At 40.8% G+C, this 21,712-nt stretch overlaps 1 protein-coding gene across 3 annotated transcripts in view; it reads left to right on the top strand.

Annotated features, from left to right (window-relative positions):
• The window catches only part of myripb (myosin VIIA and Rab interacting protein b), a 131,590-nt gene extending 109,950 nt beyond the window's left edge, over window positions 1-21,640 (top strand). Inside the window, exons 5-18 of one of the 3 annotated variants that reach the window (XM_026179407.2) lie at window positions 5,465-5,545; window positions 7,407-7,504; window positions 7,846-7,926; window positions 8,625-8,786; window positions 10,276-10,456; window positions 10,787-11,313; window positions 12,089-12,238; window positions 12,489-13,262; window positions 13,554-13,616; window positions 16,292-16,480; window positions 16,570-16,731; window positions 16,884-16,979; window positions 17,197-17,257; window positions 18,880-21,640. In XM_026179407.2, the coding sequence (XP_026035192.1) occupies window positions 5,465-5,545; window positions 7,407-7,504; window positions 7,846-7,926; window positions 8,625-8,786; window positions 10,276-10,456; window positions 10,787-11,313; window positions 12,089-12,238; window positions 12,489-13,262; window positions 13,554-13,616; window positions 16,292-16,480; window positions 16,570-16,731; window positions 16,884-16,979; window positions 17,197-17,257; window positions 18,880-18,923 (2,669 nt within the window). In that variant the 3' untranslated portion in view covers window positions 18,924-21,640. The other 2 variants (XM_080306459.1, XM_080306460.1) reach the window with 2 other exon arrangements.
• The last annotated feature ends 72 nt before the right edge of the window (window positions 21,641-21,712 follow it).

The following is a 21,712-nucleotide window of genomic DNA, read 5'->3' as shown; positions in this document are numbered from 1 at the left end:
GGTTGCTTTTCAGAAGTGGGGAAAAAAAATTGAAAGCTGCAGTTAATTAGTGGAAACATTTTTCTCCTTCATTTTACTGCTCGCCGCCATCATTTGAACTTTAAAGGCTGTGTTTGCCCCAATACTAATTAATTTCTCATCACGCATGAACCCACACGCTTCCCGGTGCTAGAAGCCCCACCTGGATGAAGTTATTTCATCAAACACCCTACATCGTGTGTCTTACATTTCATGATAGATCTAAATGACTTTGACATAATCTCAAATAAGGAAATAAGTAAAATGCCAAATTCTCACAGATAAATAAACGTTACTTTTCTTCACTACCTAGGCTTTCATGATGTGAACAGACACTCTGTCAGTTAAGCCATTGTTCTGAGGACTTTGTTTATGAGACTGTATGTGCTGCCAGATGCTGCATAGTAATTGAAAGGAAACGGCCCAGACTCTCCTCCTCCTGCTGCCGCTGCTGCTGGCACTTCAGGAATGCTCTAAGTGGAGCTTTATTGGCTCATTTATTCATGCACCCTGACTCTCTTTTGTTTCCTCTGTCTTTCCACAGTCTGTTTTATGACACTCTATTTATTTCAATCAACATAACCCAAATTGTTTATGAGAGCATGCAGTTCTTCTTGCTTTTGTATTCAATATTTTTATTCCAACACAGCAAAGAATTTGGATTTCTGCTGCACGCAGTGGCCTATTAAACCATATTATTCAATATCCATACACGGTTTTATTCTTGTAAGACAATGCATGAACTAGATTAAGTTCTTCATCTAATTGTAATGCCTTAAAATTTAATAAAATCTGACTCTACACTGCTTCTGTCGTATATATGGAGCATTAAAGAGGTTGAATATTGAAGCACTCTAGAAGGACAAGGAGGTTCTTGAGCAATATGCTAGCTACATCCATCAGCTTGTTAAGGTTGTAGGCATAGACGTTCTTTGGGCGAAATCCAGAAATCAGTGTGTTCACAGTGGTGTATGCCTTAGCAAATATATTATTTACTATTTTTGCAATCTTACTTTAGTGCATTTGCTCATAAATCAGTCATAAATCGCTATCAGCGTTGTAGCACGGTAACATTTTCAGTCAGCAGTCTCCGGGGGCAACATACTTTGCATATTTAAACGTCATCAGCATGGTTGCCAACTCACACTGTTCACATGGGACTCTTGCTCTGAGCCTCTGGCTTATTCTCACACTGCCATTGACAACACTCAGCAAATGTTGCCTCATTTGGTTGTATTAATTCAGCCTTTGGAGCTGAAGATGTATGATGCACACTGCAGCCTCTCAGACAGTGTTTCTGTGTGGACTCTGTATCCTCCTTCATGTGTCAACATCTGTTTCCACAAACACACCAAAGCTATTAATTATACAGTAAACTGCTCTCAACTGGTCAGTTAGAAAAGTCAATAACGTTGCTAGTTCTGTCTGTGCAGCTGTAATTTGAAGCGCCTGTGTAGTTAACTGGTTACACATACTGTGGAGTTATACTACTACATACTAGCCTATGTAGTGTATTGTATTTATCCATTATACACTATATGGACAAAAGCATTGGAACACACCTCTTAATCTTTGCATTTCAGTCCCTAGCTGTTTAGTGTGCCTTCACAAACATGTATAAAAGAATTAGCAGAAAGTAGCAGCCTGGATGCAGGACTCAGCAGAAAGAGGTGAACTTAACTTTGTTGCTGGCAAAAGACCATGAAAACAAGAAACTATCATTTTCATTTATAACTATAATAGGGCGATGTAGGAACTTATTGACAGACTGACAACAAGCTGAACTGACTGACAGACTGAACATCACAAACACAAGACAAGGGACTATCAAAATAAAACAGGAAGTAACACACATACTGAGAACCAGACTATGACACGCGCACTTGGCAAAACAGGGATATTGACAGCCAGAGAGACATGGGAACACGAATGGGGAGACAGGAAAGGTTCACAAAAGGAAAATGAACTAGAATGTAGACAGGCTACAAACAGAGGATGTAATACATGACCAAGGAATTCTACTACGACAGTAAGGAACCAAATTCAAAGAAAAAACCTTCCGGTCTAAAAGTCAGATAACATAATAACCAATACAGAAGCATAAAGACAGATATAAGATACAAAACAAATATACAGACATACTGTATGATCATTATAGTATGATGATGATGATAATAGTGCATCTGACTCCTAATCTGCATCCCTTTTTTTTTTTTTTGGTATTGTGCTCTCCAGTTCAGCTAAATTGGGTGAAAAATTTTACACTTCTTCCATATGGAAAGGTTACTTGGGGAAATACCTTACACCACATGACTCATTTTTCAGCAGTGCCCACACCTGCTTATTCATACTTATTATGCAGGTATGTAGAGATTTGTGAATGAGTGAACAAAACAGTGATTTCAGACGTAGCCCATATTTTAGTGTCTCATAGCACAAAATGAGAATAAAACACCTCCAAGGATTTAAAAAGGATTTTAAGTGACAAATGTGCATCGTTGTTTTTCATTATGTCAGAGGTCAGCACACTGATTTACATCCATTTCCTGGAGATTTACTCCAACCCTAAAAATAACTACTAGTAAAGCTAACCTTAGCCTAAATCTCAGCTTTCCCCAAACATTTAAACAACCTTCAAATATAAAGATTTTCAGTATGGGGTTGATTTGTCCCCTTAAGGAAACGTAATGATGGATATCAGTGTCATTCTGAGCAAACTAATGACTCTGTTGTGTCCTATTACCCAGTAGCCACAAAGCTGCTTTGGACATGTAACTCATTGATGAGCGGAAGAATGGAAAATAAAACAATGGTGTGGTAAACCCTCTTTGGCAGTCACTGTCATTATACAAATGCTGCAAAGCTTAGTGATATGAATAATTTCACAACATCTAATTATTTTTGGCATCAAAAATATCAGAAGCAATGATGTTCTTTATTAAAAACGGACATCCAGGTATATATTTTATTTAGAAATTGTCCAGCTAATTGTGCCTTTCATTTAAAAATTTTTGTTTTGTTTTCACGGCTGTTTTCGACCTAATTCCAAGCCGCAGCAGGCGACTCTGTCCGTGAAATGAGCTTTGAAAAATTAATGTAGGTTAAAAATCAAGCATTCACTACCCAGCCAATCACCGTTTGCTGAAAACATTCCCAACTTTGCTGGTGAGCAGAGTAGAGCATTACAAATGGAGTAAGACAGATATATTGTTCAACGGTCGGTGAGGGGAATGTTAAATAAGCAACTGTTTGCCACCACATTTGCCGTATTCACTTTATTATGCGATAAGTCAATTTTGTGTTTGCAGCTCGTCGCGAGCGGAGGCACTTTTTGTTAAATTTGTAAAGTGCTCGTCGGTGATGAATATACGCTGAATAAACGACAGCGTGCTCCAGGCTGCTTCCATTAAGGTTAAGAAAGATTTTCATCCTCTGTGTCGACGTGCAGTTCCACCCACTTTCCTACCAGTCGGTGTGTGTCTGTGTGATTCTTGTGAGGCGTGTCACTTTCTGTGACAGCGGTCTTTTCTGTGTCTACATTGTCCTGAGCAGCTGCAGGTAATTTCCCCCACCTATTGTCCCCTTCCACACTGTCAGAAACTATAATTCAGCTCTAACCAAGCGAGAACAGTACCACTCTGTTGGACTCCGTGTGAGTCAAGGTGAGACAACTTTGGAGGAGGAAAGGAGGTGTGGAGCGTGTAATAGTTTGGGGACTTGTTATACCTTACTGCAACTGGGAGAACTGGGCTTACAAGTGGACATGCACGAGGCAGCGCAAAATCTATGACAACTCCTCAAAGTAGAGTGAGGCCAATGCGACTTTAAAGCCGTGCGTAGAGGCACGTTCAACATTGTTTTTTCTGGGGGTCAGAAAGGAGTAATATAGCAGTTTAGAGGCTTTCGGGCTCTGCACTATAATGTTGCAGAGCTTTGACAAACAGTAGTTCATCTTGCTGTAGAGTTGGACTAGTACAGCACGGCTGACAGCTGGCTCTGTTACTGCTGCTCTCATGGGGGAATGGAGAAAATGCTGTTTCTGTAATTTTGATGGATTTGTTTTTTTTGTTTACTTGGCTTCCTTTTTTCATCCGTAGGACCCATTAAACCCAGGCTGAAAGCCTTTTATAAGACTTATTGCTGCTCCTTGCAAAATGTACATATTCAGGAAAGAAATCCACCTTTCATCCAATAGAAACACTGGAGTGTGAAAGAGTGATGGCTCTGTAATGGTTTTGCCTGTTTTCTTGGCAGTGTTGCAGTTAGCTGTGGCAGAGATCAGTGGCAGACTTGCACCAAACTATCGGGCACATTCTGCTGCTTCTGTGTATTTAGTCAGTGACAGCAGCCCGTCCAACAGGAGCAGCATCGGGGCTAGATTAACGGCAGAAGCTATAGGAGACGGGCCAAGAGTGGGAATCATGGAATTTAGTCTTGCTTGTGGGTTTTGTTAGCAGCAGGGGCTGAAATGTTGGGACAAAGCCTAGGCTTTGAGTAGAAGTTTGGTTTTTGTTTTGGCTCCGAGTGCTAAGTGGAAACAAGCTGAAGTGAAAACCAAAGACGGAAAAAGAGCAAGGATTCATGTTTGAGAAGGACTTATATCAGAGGCTAAGTTGGAAATTCACCCAGAGAGCTCTCTGGTGTCATCTGACAGTTTGTCTTCTTAAAATCTGCATGTCCACGTGCTCCCTTTTAATTTTTTTAACAGCTAGATTGATGTGAAAGGCCACAATAAATGGGAACCGCAGGGGAGATATCTAACAGGAGTTAATGGGCCACTATGGGAATATTTGGTTTTGAAGGCGGGCACATAGTAACTACTACTCCTTCTCTGGGGTTTCACAGCTCTTTAAGTAGACCTGTCAAATTTCCATCTTGAGTTAAAGGAACGTCCCTTTTGTTGTAACTCTAGATTTTAGAAATTTGCTCAAAAAAAGATAACTGCACAAATATAGCACAGACTCACAAGAGATTTGGCCTGAATTAGACATAAAACACACACCGGAAAAACAACACACCACTGCACTGTGATGCTTAAGAGAAAATGTCCTTGGTGAGCAAAAACATGTCATTTGTTTGAAAGGCAAAGGGAATTATCAGATGAATTGTCATTTTCTTTCAACTGTCATCTTATTTTTGTTTATTTCTTTTTCTTTTTCTTTTAAACATCACAATTGGGAAATGGCGCCGAGTCGAAGAAGCGAAACAATACAAATTGACAAGATGACAAAAGTGCAGTTGGAAATCCAGTTGACGAGAGTAGAAAAAGAGGTCTTGGTGACATTGGCAGTGTAACCTACTTTTAACGTGGTGACAGAACAAAAAAAAAAAGCATGCGGCGATTCTATTTTCTGGAATGATACACGCAGGATATTTGAAGTTCTATGACAGGCTGTGTTTGAAAGCTTTTATCTGAAGGCTTCGTTTCACGACCTCTGTGTTTCAGAAAGCAGCGTTCACGAGGGAAGCAACGACAACGATGGCAGCGTCTGCGGCAGTGACTCCGCCTTCTACAAGCAGAGCGAAGGTGAGGGATGCGGTGATGGGAGGGCGGCGTTTTGTGGCACTGCAGATGAGTAATTCCAGCCACAGGTAGAATCAGCATGCTTGTGCTTTTCTATATCTCCTGGATGCAAATGCAAATAAACCTCCTTTCATGCAAAAGTGCACATAAATAAAATTCCCGCCCTGTGCTCACCACAGACAGCAGATTTTCTTGTGGATGCTTATTATATTTACACGTACGCTTTCATAAATGGATAAATATGCTAACAAGATATGCGGCTGACAATAAACAAACCCAATTTTGTTTGTTTACTGGTAATTATCTGCTGTGTGCAGTGATCAAGATCTGCCATTTAGATAATGTCAACTTCTAAAAGGCCCATGCAGAAAAAAATACCATATGCTTAATGTGTGTATGTGTGTATTTGTGTTTATAGGTGTGTCAGAAATGCCAACAAAACTGCGCTCTTTTATGATGATTTACAGCAAGGGTAAAATAATCGTAGTATGAGTCAAACTGAGGGTCGTTGTACACATTAAATAAAATCGTTTGAATTTCAGCATCCTAGCAACATCAGCACTAAGCAGGCACTAAATAGGAACTAGAAGGAGAAAGAGCGTATTTCTCCCATATTACCTTGCCTTCAATGGATCCCTGTTAAATCTAGCATTTTGAATAATATTTTGAATAATCAGTCCCCATCTTATCTTTTAGACCTCATAGTATCATATCACCACAATAGAGCACTTGATTCTCAGACTGCTAGTTTACTTGTGGCTCCTGGGTATTTAAATGTAGAATGGGAGGCAGAGTCGACAGCTTTCAGGACTCTCTTCTGTGGAACCAGCTCCCAGTTTGGATTTGGGAGACAGACTGTTTAAGATTAAGCTTAAAACTTCCTTTTTGATAAAGGAGATGGAACTAGATCAGGTGACCCTGAAAACCTACCTTAATTATGCACCAATGGTCTCAGGCTGCTCCCATTAAACACTTAGCATTTCTTCTTCACTCACTCTTTTTCACTGTGTTTCTACACCACTGTGTTTAACCATTAGCTATTATAATTACATTCAGGACAGAAGGCACCCTTCCACAGTCCCTTCCCTTGTGCCCAACAGGTCACAGCAGATGGCGCCAGTTTCTTCTTGTTAAAAGGAGTTTTTCCTTCCCACTGTTGCCAACCAATTAGTCGTAGAGGGTTGTCCGATTGCTGGGGTTTTCTCTGTATTAATGCAGGGTCTTTACCTTACAATAGAAAGCACCTGTCTAATTTCAATGGCATGACTGCTGCAATAGTTAGAAACTAAAATTTGTGCAAAAAGCTCAAATAAGGTAATTTAGGGCTCTAGGAAACTATGAATGTCTGTAGGAAATTTCAGGAAATAGTCATTTAAATGCGCCAAATGGACCAAAATATTAGGCCACTCCTCTAAATCTTTGCATTCAGGTCTTTTCAGTCCCATTGCCGCTGATTTATAAAATCAAGCACTAGCCATGCAGTGCGCCTTTACAAACGTTTGAAAAATTTGGCCGTTTAAAGACTGAATTTGAGAGTGGTTTGTGTAAAGTTAATTAAGCGGTGTCTGTGTCTCTCTGTGCAGAGTGCTGATGGACTTAATAAAAGTCTCTGACGCTTTGCTTACTCAATAACAGCATAGAACCGAATCTCCATTGGCATTAACATCAGCACAAAAGGTGTAGCTTTGTGGCATGGGTTTCAAGTCGATACTGTAGGTGTATGTGGCCCATTACTTTTCTCTATGTAATCTAGTTCATTCTGGAGCGAAGCAGTGGATCACTATCACCATCCACAGGGGAGGGAAGGTTAAGGGAACTCTGTATGCATGCATTTATTTTTGTGTGCGCTGTGTTGTGTTATCAGGGCACAGTATGGCAGAGACACTCACAGTCGCCCTGCGTGTTGCTGAGGAGGCTATAGAGGAGGCCATTGCTAAGGCAGAGGAGTTCAGTGACAGCTTGGTAAGACATCCCTCTCTTCCCCTTCTTCCTCTCCCTCTCTTGTCCTCTGCCTCTCCTTTTCTTCCCCCCACTTTTCAGAGCTTTCGTATTGCCTTCCTGCTCTCCATCCCCATATTTTCAATCCCCTATATCACTGTCATGGCTTCTTACTTCTCCTCTACTCTTGCCTCCCTCTTGGTCTCAGTATCAGCGGGATACAGTCATGGTTTTTGGCAAAGACCTTTGCACAGACTCTCTCTTGGTAATTCACATTCACTTTGAACTGAATATGCTGTGTGTGTGTGTGTGTGTGTGTGTGTGTGTGTGTGTGTGTGTGTGTGTGTGTGTGTGTGTGTGTGTAGGAGAAACAGAATGAGGCTCGGTATCTGCGGGACCACAAAGAGGAGCTCATAGAAGAACTCGCCACAACCATTGTACAAAAAGTAGGTATTACTTTACTGCAGGTTTATTCGTCTCTTTTATGTGGAAGCATTAATTGCAGCTAAAATCTTTCAAAATAAAAAAAAATGTAGCACTTCAGGCTATGCCTTTCCTCTCCACCCTTTACAAATGGATTGACAAATAATTACGCTTTTACTCTATAATTTCAAACAGAAGTCATTGCACTTATATAACGTTTTAGTGAAATATGGCACAGGAAATAATTTTCAAGCAAGAAAAGAGCAGAAGGTCTTCGAAAATGATAATTTAGAGTGTCAAAATCTGCATAAATTACTTTAAAATTCAAGTGACAACTGCTTTAATTTTACACATGGCATTTAATTTGCATGCAGATAGTGAGTGGAGCCAGGATCTGCAGTTGTTTGATTGCCTTTGAGTTTAAAGTCAAACGTGTTGGAAATCAGTTCACTGGAAATGAAATACTTTGAAGATTTCAGCACATAATGTTACAATAAAATTTAAATGAAAATTAAATCATCGCTTTAAAAATTATTAATGGCTAAACATAAAATTCTGTTGTACGAGCGCATTTCTGCTTTCCATTGTGCATTTATTATTCTAGTTCATCCTTTTAAAAAGCTTGTTGTGTACGCCTCATAGCTTGTATGCACAGTCTCTGTCATGTTCTCTCTCCTCATCGCCTTCTTCACTTCCTTTTTTTCTTTTTCTTTTCCCTCAGATCATCCAGAGAAGGAAGCGTTCAGAGATGCAGACAGAGTTTGACTTTGTCTGGCCTCAGTCTCAGTCTCTGATCCAGCCCAGTGAACTGCCCTCTCCTTCTCAGCCTCACACTTCATCACAAGGACCACAAGACCCGCTCAAAACCTCCTACTCTCTCTATGTGAGTCCCTGTGTCAGTCTAAACTGTTGGGACATATGGAGCATGTCATGCTGCCGTATTCAGCCATCTCTATTTAAGTCAAAAACAAACATGCAGAATAAATACAGATAAAGCATAACCGGTATATTAAAGAAGGACATAGCCAATGAGACACTTCTAAGAGGCACTACAGTGTGTGATTTCTTAGTAGCATGGATCACATACTGCTCTGTACGTGACCCACCGATGACAGGTTCTCTTTTTTTGACTAATTGTGAATGCAGTCACTTGAAATTAGGTAGTACGATTAGATTTCCTAATATAAGCTGTATTTTTTTCCTCAGACTCTTTTTTTTTAATACTAATTTTTCTTAATGATGTGTTGGAGAATTCTGGAAGAGTTTACTTACTGTTGAGGGTTTGAGGGAAAGGTCCTTTTTTTTGAAAAAAGATAATACAATATGCCAACTACAGCAAGTCCTCACACAGGAACACATAGGCAAATCAATAGTACACAAACCTGGCACGGGTTCATACTACAAGTCACCAAGGACTCCTGGAGATTTGTCATCGTCCTGTGTGTGTGCAGAGCATCAAGGCTGCTCTCCCCGGGGCTCTGCCTTCAGTTTCCTGCTGTTTCACTCAGTGAAGATCAAAGTCTTGTGAAATACGCAGGGATCCTCCTCGACTGCTCTGCCTGCCATGGGATAAGCTGTGTTTATCAGCTCTCTACAAAACCACTCACTGACAGACAAAGCATGCAGATTTACACTCACATGCGTACTTACGCGGTGTAACACTAAACCTTAATGTTGTACCCCACCCTTTTTAAAGAGGAATTTTTGTGTGTTTAATTCTGCAATTAATTTCTCAAATTTGGGAGAAGAATAAAGTATAGCTTAGCTTAGCTTATTTTTCGAATTGACGCCAGAGTACAGATCAGACACTATTCCTAAAAGCTGTCAAATGTAAAATGCACCAAAAAGCTCTCATGAATGTAAATTATGTTGTTCCACAGATACACAAATATTACACAAAAATACACAATACACAAAAATTAAGTAATAAATGACTAGTGATTTAGTATATTAAAATCTTGAGCTAATGTAAATGTATAACTTTTATTTGTTTCGCACAGAAAGAATCACAGGAACTGCTTAGTAGATATTTGCTCAGTGTTATAGCGCCACCTGCTGGTGAGAATGGTAAATTACAGCCGGCATAGTAGTGACGTTTTAGGGTTTTTTTTATTGCTGGACAGGAAGTGAATTGTCCAGATGGACCAAATGCTCTTATGTGTATTACTTAATTACTATATATGGATATTATATTTTCTGGCCAAGTGCCAGTTATCTCTGTTTCTCAGCTAAAAATCTGTCTGAACTTCCTGTCAACAAAAAACTAAAAAAAAAAGAAAGAACCTGTCAACAGAGTTGTGTACCATTCTTTGGATCTGTGTCATATTTCTCTGTATTTACCTGTTTGTGTGTGTCAATGTTTGTTCTTGCAGCGGTTGCGGTCAGCGTTCTCTCTCACCAGTGACGACTCCCCAGAGAAGGGTCCAGAGGAGGAGGTAGCTGAGGCCGGTGGCGGCAACGACGGCTTGCAGGAATACGCTTCTCTGAAAAGGGAGCCAAAGGCGGCCACATCTTTACCCACCTGGAAGAGCATGGATCGCCTGGATAACTCGAGTAAAAGTCACACTCACAGACTCTTTTTGGTTGAGCAGCTTTCCATTTCGCTTTTATCAGTTTAAATATAACTTTGTGTAGATGCATAACTGAATAGATTTAAAGATTTTTAGACAAAGGCCATAGATTTACTTTTACATGTCGTAAAGATGCACATACATACAAAGACATACAAATTATTTGTAGAAATTTACCCCATGCATTGCTCTATATTAGCCTCATATAATTTTATTGAGAGTATGGATATTGAATTTATTTAGTACTCTCTGAATCCCTGCAGTTGACTCCGTTCTTCTATACTTCCTGCTGCTGCTTGTGATTTTCATCCAGGTGCCTCTTCAGTGCTCCAGAGTCCAGACGGCAACTGGATTGCCCTGCACAGTTCCCAGCTGTCTCGGCCCAGCCTGCTCACCAAGAGGAAGAGCCTGTTGTTCAGCGTGCTGGAAAAGGAGTCTGGCGTTGTCTCCGCTTACGACGAGATGGGATCTGACTCAGAGGAGGATGATGAAGGTGGCTGGGGTGCAGCGCTGAGGCAGTTTCGCCGCAAACTGTCAGATGAGACTTACTACACGGACTCCCAGCACGACCCCGAGTGGATTTACACTCAGCATCTCCCGGTCACCTCACCATCCTCGGGGCAGTACACCAACACAGAGACTCTCAACTCAGACTCCGAGGCCTCGTCAGTGCTTTCTGCGTGTCCCCGTAAACCACCCCACAATCTGATGAGGAAGAAAGGACCACCGGATACACACCTTCACCCTCATCACCAGCCGCTGCATCACCAACACCTTCAGCAGAACTTTTCTCCATACCCAGTCCAATCAGAGTCATTGGATGTGAACTTTAACCCTAAGGTGATGTCTTTGAATTATCCTGTTCTACAAAGTCAGATGTAAATATTGTCCTTTGTAGTGAGAATTTTAGAGCCATACCAAGTAGTTGGTGGACTAATATCTGCAAATATTATAATTATAATATCTGCAAACACCTTTCAACCATATTATCAGTGTTGATGTTGTCCACCAGAGGGCACTCTGCAACTTGCCTGTTGGAAATGCATGTATAGATCATCACAAGCACAACAACCTGCTGATTAACAGCAGAGCAGGAGAGAGCATAACTGAAGAATCACACATGAGAAATTTTAGGGAGATTCTAAAAGGAAGAAAGAAAGAATATTGACTGATATATCAGAGTATTGGCTTTACCAAATATCGGTATTGCTATCAGTCTTAAAGTCCTATATCAATTAATTACTCAACAGCTCTTTATTTGCTGATTAAAAGGTCATGACTGCTTTTGTAGAACTGGGGATGCTCCCTGTTACACTTTTTTGTACTCTGAAAAGAGACTCCGTGTTCCTTAAGTGAAAAGTACCCACCCCCCAGTTAGCTCTTTTTTTTAGTAGAGACAACAATAGAGAACAAAAGATACGTGAGTTTTTACTTGCAGTCCTTGGTGCAGAGGCCTCAAATGAGCCGACAAAGATACAGAAATAATAGTTGCGTTCAATTAAAACCTGATAACAAAAGACAGTCCTAGAAAGAAAAGCATGTTATCATGTGAAAGCTTTAATCTGATATGTAACGGTGGCACATGTACCTGTTTACTTCCTGTCACTGTTCCCAGGTGATGGGAGACAGTAGCGAGGCAGAGGAGAGGCAAAGTGATCCCGTCAGAAGGTCACGGCGACGCAGGAAGAGTAAGAGGGAGTCATCATCAGAGCAAAACAGGACTGGAGGCCAGAGCCATCCACAGTCCGTCTACCCCTTAGCGCAGGTAAAATTTAGTGATTCCTTATTGGTTGTTAAGAGGAACTCACTTTAAAATCCATCTGTGCATCTATTTATTGGGGCTGTTCGGCTTGGTTGTAAAGCATTGTTTCACCATTAGAAGGAACCAAATGAAGGTCTCTAGTTCAGGCTGCTTTTCTCTTTAGGGTTAGGCTTTAGTCTTTAAAATCTGCAAATATAGGTTACCTGCTCGATTTTTTACAATTATCTTTTGATTTTACATGTCGACCTTTAAGGAAAACAGTGGTATTCTACTCCACGCCCTGCTGAAGAGGGGATTAAGTGAGGAACAGCCAAAATCTGACACTATACCAGTGGCCACAGCTGCACCAGACGCCTTCAAATTAGATGCTATGACAACTGAGCCAGAGGACCTGGACACACTGGCGCCAAATTCACCGGTCCCCAGCCCTTCTCAGCCCCCCTCCTTGACCCTGGGGCGAGAGCTCTCATCCAGTAGCTCAGGGCCTGGATCCACAACCAGAGATCCTCTAGAAGGGGAGCTGCAGTCTAGACTTGGTCAGCTGGTCATCAGTGCCAACAGCAAAGTCAGCAGCTCATCTGAGGAAGAGTGCACAAACTGGCCTGCAGACAGGCAGACGGATAAAGAAAGTGACAGACAGAGAGAGAAATTGAAGCCAAAGGAAAGAGAGCGAGAGAGGCAGCGAGTGAGTGACAAATCAAGAGAGAGAGCAAGCGAAGCAGTAGAACAAGTGAACGGACAAGAGATTAAAAGAAGCGAGAAGCTAATAAAGAGTCCCTCGGTGAGAGAAGACGGCAGAAGTCGGGAGAGGAGGTTTGAGAAGGCATGCGAGAGTTTAGATATGAAAGTGGAAGACCAGGAACAAAAGAGAGGAGACAAAAGAGAACCCAACAGGCAGAGTAAGAGACAACATAAACGAGATGCGGAGAAGGAAGCGGGACCGAAAGGGGGAGCGAGGAGCGGATCCAGTGCAAGTTCGCCTGCTGTTACCCCTTCTTCCCACGAGGGGGCGCTGTCAAACAACCAGGTGGGGAGATGTACACAAGATTTGATTTTCATCTGCAGAGCGTCTTCTGCATGTACTTGCATTGCAGTCTGTTTGTTGCCTGTTTGTAAGCTTTTAAATTCTTTTTTTTGTGCCTTCAAAATCTATTTCCTATCACAACCTCCTGTGTTATTTACCTGACAATCAGTGCTGTCATTATCTGTCCCTCATCCCATGTTTTCTCTGGTTTGCTGTGTTGTTTTTGAGTTTTTTGTCTGGTCTGTGTGTTCCTGGTAAACGTGTGTGTGCTTTCTGTATGTGCATATGTGTCAGGTGGGACAGAATGACTTGGAGCAACTTCAGAGGCTTCAGTTGCTCTCCTCTGTCTTACAGCAGGTGAGATATAAGGGCTAGAAAGAGGATGTAGTTGGAAGTCATGCACAAGGATACACAAACCTGCAGCCATCCCATTTCATTTATGACCTTAATATCTTATTTACATGCACTGTAGTAAATTGCATTATGATTGCATACATATGATTAAAATGGTCAAATTTTTGGACTCTTTATCAGTCCATACAGTGCTGTGCAAACCCCTCATATCCCTTCATTTTGCTTCCAAGGGGCGAGACTGTGTGTTGAGCAGTAGGTTTCCAGGCTTTCTGAAGGTTATTCGTTTCTTCACTTTTCTGTTTAAGACTGTAAATTACTTTGATTTCTTGTGCACTACAAAAGTATGCGTATTATCAGAAATCTTTATTGTTTAATGTATGACTTTTGACATATATTGGGCAGGTAAAATAAACTTTAAATAACTAGATGTCAAAACTACAATCTGTTATGTCAAAAGTATTGTTCCAGCTCATATTTAAAGTTGCTTTTTTTTTTTTTTTTTGCATTTATAATCAACTCAGCACTGAGAAATCAATAACTACACAAAGTCAGATAGATGGGACACACGTACACACTTGGACAATACATCTGAGGCATGAGGGTCGATGCTGATCATTAAGCAGACTCATTCTAAGGGCTTCTATGAGTAATGCTTGCCTCTTCCAGCTTGTATGACACATGTACTGGTGTGATCTATTTCTGATGGCTTTCACAGCTCCCTTTACAAATCCGCCAGGACGCCTCAGTGCGATGTGAATAGAGGAAAACGTGTGACCATAGCCGTGATATTTGCGCCTTTTTGAAGCGATATCTAGTGTTTTGCCTTTATTAAATGAATCCGAATGAAAACCGAGTAGCTCACTGCCGTCGTACTAATTCACAGCATTTTCAGCGTACGTGATCTTCAGCAGGTAAGGGTCTGGATGGTGTACAGAAATAGACATAAAGCAAAGAATATTGAATAAATAATCCCAGATTCACAAAATATCAACCACCTGTGTTCATTACTTTTCATGCCCTTATGAGCTCATCCCCACTAGAACCACTGCTGTGGACACAGGTGGTGTCATTTGAGGCTTTGAGGCTTTAGAGATTAGCCCTCAGGGTGGAGAAGGTAATTGGGCCGTGTGTATGCACAGAGGGAACAATACAGGAAAAAAAGTTGAACAACAACTTTTTATTCCTGTACGCCAATCTGACTTCCTTATTTATTTATCTTCCCTGTGTGTGACATATTCCTATATTCAAAAGGCATCAAACTAGTTTCTTTGTTTTTTATGTACTAGGATCAACTTTCCTCATTGATAGGAGTGAGATATCAGTGTCTGTGATGACTGTTTGATCAGACGGGTGATGGCCTACTTCTTTGAAGTGGATCAGCACATCTCCACTCCTCCTTTGACCAACCCAAATCGATACCTCACTGTGTCCATCTCTGCGTCTCATTCTTTTTTAAGATCGATCGATAGTGATTTAAAAAGGAAAAAAAGATAACCAGCATCTCGTCTCTTTTTCATCACTTACCTTCTCCGGCTAAAATCCGGCTTTTCGGACTGTCACACTGTGCCCAAGAGGGATCGATGTGCTTCCGATCCCACTGATCAAAGCTTCAGCAAATTATTCATTCATTATGGAATAACATCTTTCTCTCTTTACTGCTATTTCTTATTCTTGCTCAGTGTTTACATGAGCTCAAGAGGATGAAACGGCAACTTTCTTCACTCACCGTCTTTACTTTTGAATCATTATTTGTCACATTATTTGACATGAATTTGGAGGCAGGCTGCTTGGGTTTGGCTGAAATGAGAGATCTCCACAGCTGGCTTAAGTCATTTCCATTTCCTGATTAGCCGAGGCATCAATCGACAATCTTATCTCCTCTACTGGCAGATGTTAGATTATTTTGAGTAATGATCCAATCCTCAGCTTCACATCCAAACTGCAATTGCTTTCCTGAAGCTCAGTGACCAGAGATGATGTGTCCACAGTGCCATCATTTTCCAATTCAAAGCCTAAGAAAAAAACAACAACAACTGAAGATGACTCACTTCTCTGGCTTTGTCTTGAGACCTCATTACCCCATTTCTCACATCCCTGTTCTGCACCCTCTGACTGCTTATCCAGGTCAAGCATGTGTAGATGTGGGTCCTCACAAAACATTAATTAGGCGACCAGAGTGACAAATATATGTGCACTTGTCACCTGCAAAATGTTCTTTTTTATTCACGTATTATTATTTTTAAGGCTTTACAGTGTGAAAACCAAAGGGGGCTAATGCAGCTGATTAAAACATGATGCCGCATTATCTTTATTGGCTCACATTCATTTTTGAAATGGGGATGTTTTTACAGCGCTAATGATTGCATAATGTTCCACAATTGAATAGTTGCATAATTGCCTTTTGTCACATCCCCTTGCTCTCGAAATGAAATATATTTTTCATTATCATTTCACGTGTATTACACTACATTAAGCCCTTGCCCTTAAGGTGATGTTTACAGATTAGATGTACTTGCTTGACATTTTCTGCTTTTCTCACACATTAAGTCTCTTTAACAGTGTGAGTAATAAGGTTTTCTCTCTGACTCCAGTGTTTCTGGACATTTCACTTGAATTCATTTTAATCTCACTTGAATTCAAACGGTCTGTTTATTCTATTTGTTCTTTGACTGGAGCAGAAGTGCTCAGCGGCTTCGCTCTGCAGCATCACCACGGAGGTGCTAAAGGTTTTGAATGCTACTGAGGACCTGATTGGTGAGGCGGGAGGCGAGAGCTACACCCCTTCTGAGTCTATGAGTGCTTCTCCCATATCCAGCAGCTCTGAGACCCGCAGGTTGGACCAGAGGCTTACCAAAATGGAGGAGAATGTAAGCTAGAGAGCACCTCCACGCAGTAGTTTTGCCTCCTGAATCAGTGGTGCTTATGGGAACTAAATGTTTTGCTCTTTTCTGTGCAGGTTTATCTTGCTGCTGGTGCAGTGTATGGCCTCGAGGGAGCACTGGGAGACCTAGAGCACTGCGCCCGCAGTATTAGCAGTGGGACAACAGACCAAGAGCTGGCCTTCCTGGAAGATCAAGTGGCTACCGCGGCTGCTCAAGTCCAGCAGTCTGAACTGCAGGTACTTCAGAGGATCGATGACTGTTTGCACGCATCTTTATACTGCTAATCATATGTTATAGTCTTACTAAACCCTGAACAAAGATAAGAAGAACTATTACCTGAGACATCCTCCTTAAATTCTCTTGAAAAAAATCATCTTTTTGCTTTAAGATATCAAACATTGAGGCAAGAATATCAGCTCTGAAAACGGCTGGGCTGAACGTGACTGTCTGCAATCGCTTCTCCAAGCTCAAGCCAAAGTCTAAGGTACTCACTGGCCTTCCTGCACGCTTAATCTTTTGCAATTTGTTTTGTACTTTCAGGCCATATGTAATGTCTTTAAAGAGTATTGGTGTAACTGATGAACTTGTCTGTGCTTATATAGTAATGAATGGTTATTGGAATAAAGAAATGGTCAGATATGGTTGGTTTGTTGATTTTAATGAACTATAATAGATGAGCGATGGTAATATTCTCATTACAGCCTCAAACCCTGGACTCATCACGCCATCAGAGGAGGAAGCTTCCAGCGCCTCCACTAAAAGGTACCAAACGTGCCAATTTTGCTCACTTAGGAGAAATCTATTATGTTGAGACAAAGAAAAATGTGTTTATGCATTTTTTTTTTTTTTAAACTGAACTAAACTGCGGACATATGCAGGGTACAGCCTTGTATATACAAAGTGTGAACGTGTATGCTTATGTACGCGTGTGAAACCGAGACACCTAGAGATGGGAACTGAGACAGAGGGGAGGGACATTTTTATTCGGCCTTAGTTAACATCTCACATTTTATGCTTTGTCCTAAAAGAAGAGAGAGGCCATTGAATGGATGTAAAAGTGAATACATTTGCTAAAAAGAGACTAAGTAACTGAAAAGCTCCATTAGATGTAAAGCAGCCAAATGGAAACACACACACAGTCCAGGGGGATAAGGCTGTTTTATCAACCAACTGTAAGTCTGTTCCTTTTCATATTCGTGAAAAGCCTCTTTCTGCTGCAGCTTTCTTTATTTTCTTTTTTGTCTCTCTTTTTTTCTTCACCGTCATCTACACAATGACTTTGATTCAGGGTGGCTTTTTAGCAAAGCTCCAAAGAGAGACAGCAGAAAGGACAATGGGTCAAACTCAGTGACCAAGACATTGATTCAGTAATTCCACCTTAGTGTGTTCCTTCTATCAGTCCATACAACGTGCTCCACATTTGTAGTGAAAATATACTGACATTTAGCTATACACCACCAAACCTTCTTGTTGCTTTGAAATGATCGTGAGGAAAAGCACTTTTTGATCCAATACAACATTATGGAATAAATATAAATGACTTGTTTAAACCAAGGTTGTGATGAAGCCTTTGCAACTGTGTGTACTACCCCCATCACGAACTATCAAAATCTGTCTTTTACCACTACCATGTCATAAATCTGCCAGTTTAGGACACTGAATTGTCTAATTACTCTAATGTGTACTGGAGACCCCACTCCTATTCAGGTTAGAGCCAGTTTGCAGAGCTCTGTGAAAGGAGTATACACGTTGTTTTATGAAACCTTCATTTTATCTGGTAGTTTCCAGAAACATGATTTATTGCTTAAAACAACAGTAGTTGAGAGTTTCATGGGAAAACACTGTGACATTCCGAAACCAGATGCTAGATGTAATTTCTCCAGCATGTCCTGCCCAGGGCCTCCAAGACATGCCCAAAACACCTCATGTAGAAAGTGCCGAGGAGACATCCTAGTCAGATTCCTGAACCACCTCAGTTGGTTCCTTTTGATGTGAGTGAGTACCGCCTCAATGACTGCGCTCCGCACCTAATCTTACCTAAAGGAGAACCAAGACACCCTAAGGAGGATGCCCATTTCCTCTGCTTGTACTCACTATCTCACTTTTTCAGATCTAGGCTCAGGCTACCTCAACCTATCATGGCCGTCTGTCATGATAGGTTGGGGGTGAAGGATGGAGACAGGACAAAGGACATAAATACACATATATGTGATTTTTCCCAAAAAGTTGATTCTGTTCATCTGGATGTAGCACCATCGGGAAAACGATATATCCAGATGAACAGAATCAACTTTTTGGGGATTTCCTTACCTGGATGATTGAGCATGAATCAAGACACACGTGCTTTTCTTAAAATAAAAATGTGGCATTTATTCTCATTTCAGAGAAGTTGGAGCCAGAGCAGCAGGTTAAAGTATTTCGGCCATAGTGACAGTCAACAGCACAATGAGTCCCTCAGGGCTATTTTCAAGCCCCAGGGACAGGGGCTCTTCACATCCAGTGCCTTGACCCAGCATCTGCCTCTAGCTCCAGGCCAAGCAGGGGCCACCACCTGCCCTGTGTAACCCAACTCAGCACTCATTCCTCACACAAGCTCAGTACCCATCAGTTAAAGAGATCAAAGAAGACATCGCTGGATCTTTCTCTTTTAACAAGATCTATTTCATGCTGTTTTTCCTCCTTACTGCACACACATAGACTCACACACACACACACAGAAATATGTTATTTAACAGTCGGTTTCTCTGCCTTAAGATCTGCAAACACTCCTCATAAACCGACTTAAAAGAATATATATGTACAGATAAAGAAAAACTCAGTTTTCTATCTGTTTGCAAGAGTGTTGTGAATTAATGTGCAATGAAGCTGTGGAAAATCATAAGAAAATTTGTGTGATTCAGTGTCCTGAAAAGAGGCTGAGCCATGTTTTATACTGCATCGTCTTTGTCACCATGAACCAAGAAATGTTACGGGGGATTTATTCAAACTGTTTTGTTTTTTTGATGATTGTCAATATCCACCCGCATATAGCTATCAGATGGTAATCACCAAATGGGGATGATTGTAACCTTCAATATTTTACTGATTTATACAAATCACAAGCAGACCAGAAAAGAGTTGGAAAAAAGAGCTGTTTAGATGTTCAAAGTATCACGTCACCAGTGTTTTGGTTTTGTTTGGGGGAGGTTTTGTCCGTTGCACCATGTGCTTGATGACTATAAAGGAATAGCACATTGAGAAACTGTAGCTGAGAAGAAATTAAGCTAGTTAAAAGACCAGGTCAACATGTTGGAAATATAATCATTTAATTTCTTGCTGTGACCTAAGTAACTTAGTCCAGCCACTGTCAAGGCAAACTGTCAAACTTGTATCAAGAAAAAAGGAGAGGTCAAATTGAGAAATGGGCAGCTAATGATAATCCGAAACCGAAGGGAGCTGGACAGAACCAAGCTCACCGCTTCCTCCTTTTTTAGTCTCTCAGCTAAGCTAAGCATCCATTTGCCATGCTGACATTTCACTGGTGAGGAGTGTGTAAATTTATTTAGGAAAGAAAAAGCTGATTTGTAGATACATTCACATATTGGAAATTGTGGGTTACAACATTTAAATAGATCAAAATTAAAAAAATAGTTTGCATGGAGCATCCATCCAGCTTATCCGGGGGAACACCTGGATAAGCTGGTGGAGGTGGCTGGGGCGAGGGAGGACTGGGCCTCTCTGCTTAGGCTGCTGCCCCCGCGACCCGGCCTTGGATAAAGCAGATGAAGATGGCATCCATCTGATATTCAAGTTGGGTCTGAAAATCCTCCTCCGTGACATATGTAGTTTCTCCAACACAAAGCCATTCTTCCTCCTCCCTGTCACTTTCTTTGTTTACTTTTAAACGTTGTGGCCTTTTATTTAAGGAGAAAGAAAAGAGTATTTTCATGTTTTCCCTTTACCGGGGTCACGTCTGATCTTTTGTGTTGCATTCAAAGATTCTTGTAAAGATTTTTACATAAGAAAGTCTGACGGGCTATATAACAAATGCCATGAAACCATGATTTTGTTACGAGCAATTTATTTTTGTACTGAACGTTTTTATGCAATACCACTGAAATAAGTACTATTGCAAATTAAAGGCTTTATTCTCTCCTCAAAGGAACCCACCTCAGTCAGTCCTACCGGACTCTCTTATGTGTGATGACTCAAATTGCTTTCAGTGTAAGCTTGCATTTACCATTCGATGTTCTGCCAGTAATGACGATGGTAAATGCTTTGAAAACACAGGTGATGAGAGGCACACTTGTACTCCTTAAACACGAGAATACTGCCTTTCAGTTTTGGGAGATTTTAAGTTAGCCATGCATACAGTTATCAGAGTTCTTGCTTTGGCTCCAGCTTAATAAGAGCATGTTTGGATTCTCTGATAGTGTTTGAAAGGTGTGATGATCTTCTGTATGAATGCTCTGCCCCTTCTATTAGTGACCTTTTCATCCCCAGCCTTTCGCATCTTGGGTTTGCACATTGATCTTGTATTTTTTGTCAATCTTGTTCTCCAGAGGTGTTGATGTAAAAAAGAGCATGTTTCTGGCTTTATCAAACTGATGAAAAATGTCTCTCTAAGAAGCACAGCCACAAGGGTCCAATCATCAGTGTCCTGTATTTTTCTAATGTGAAAAAAATAATAAAAAAAGTAACAATATCTCATTGCAGAATTTGTTAATATACTATATGTGTGAAAAACATGGATATGATATGATAATGTGTTTATTGCCCAATCATAGTTGACAAATCGTTCAGTGTTGTGCAAGAGACTGTGTATAATTGTCATGACTTGTGAGGCTGGATTTGCACAGGACGTCTCGTTGGTTGTTGGAACAGTGTCGCGGATACTGAGAAGTGATGAGATTCTCCCAGAGCTAAAAACAAATGTTGCTTTTGTTCCTGTTTAAATCCAGTGTGAACGACTATGAAGAGGTTCACTGTGCACAGCTCCACAGGCGGGCCATTCACTTTTATGTGCAATTGTTTGTTGCAATCCATACGATATGTTGGGGAAATTATTAACAAGCAAAAAAAGAAAAAAAATGCAGATTCTCTATGTGCCACAGTACTCTGAGAAAAAAATGTATTATGAAATAAATAAAATTCGCAAACTTAAAATTGTGTTTTGTTTGCTTGTTTTTTCAAAGAAAATGTTTGCCTTCACACTCACGAAAGTTACAAGCAAGGTTG

The sequence above is a fragment of the Astatotilapia calliptera genome, chromosome 9, assembly GCF_964374335.1.
Source record: "Astatotilapia calliptera chromosome 9, fAstCal68.1, whole genome shotgun sequence".
In the NCBI taxonomy this organism is placed as follows: Eukaryota; Metazoa; Chordata; class Actinopteri; order Cichliformes; family Cichlidae; genus Astatotilapia; species Astatotilapia calliptera.
The sequence above is the reverse complement of the archived record's forward strand: the minus strand, read 5'-3'. Positions and strand labels throughout refer to the sequence as shown.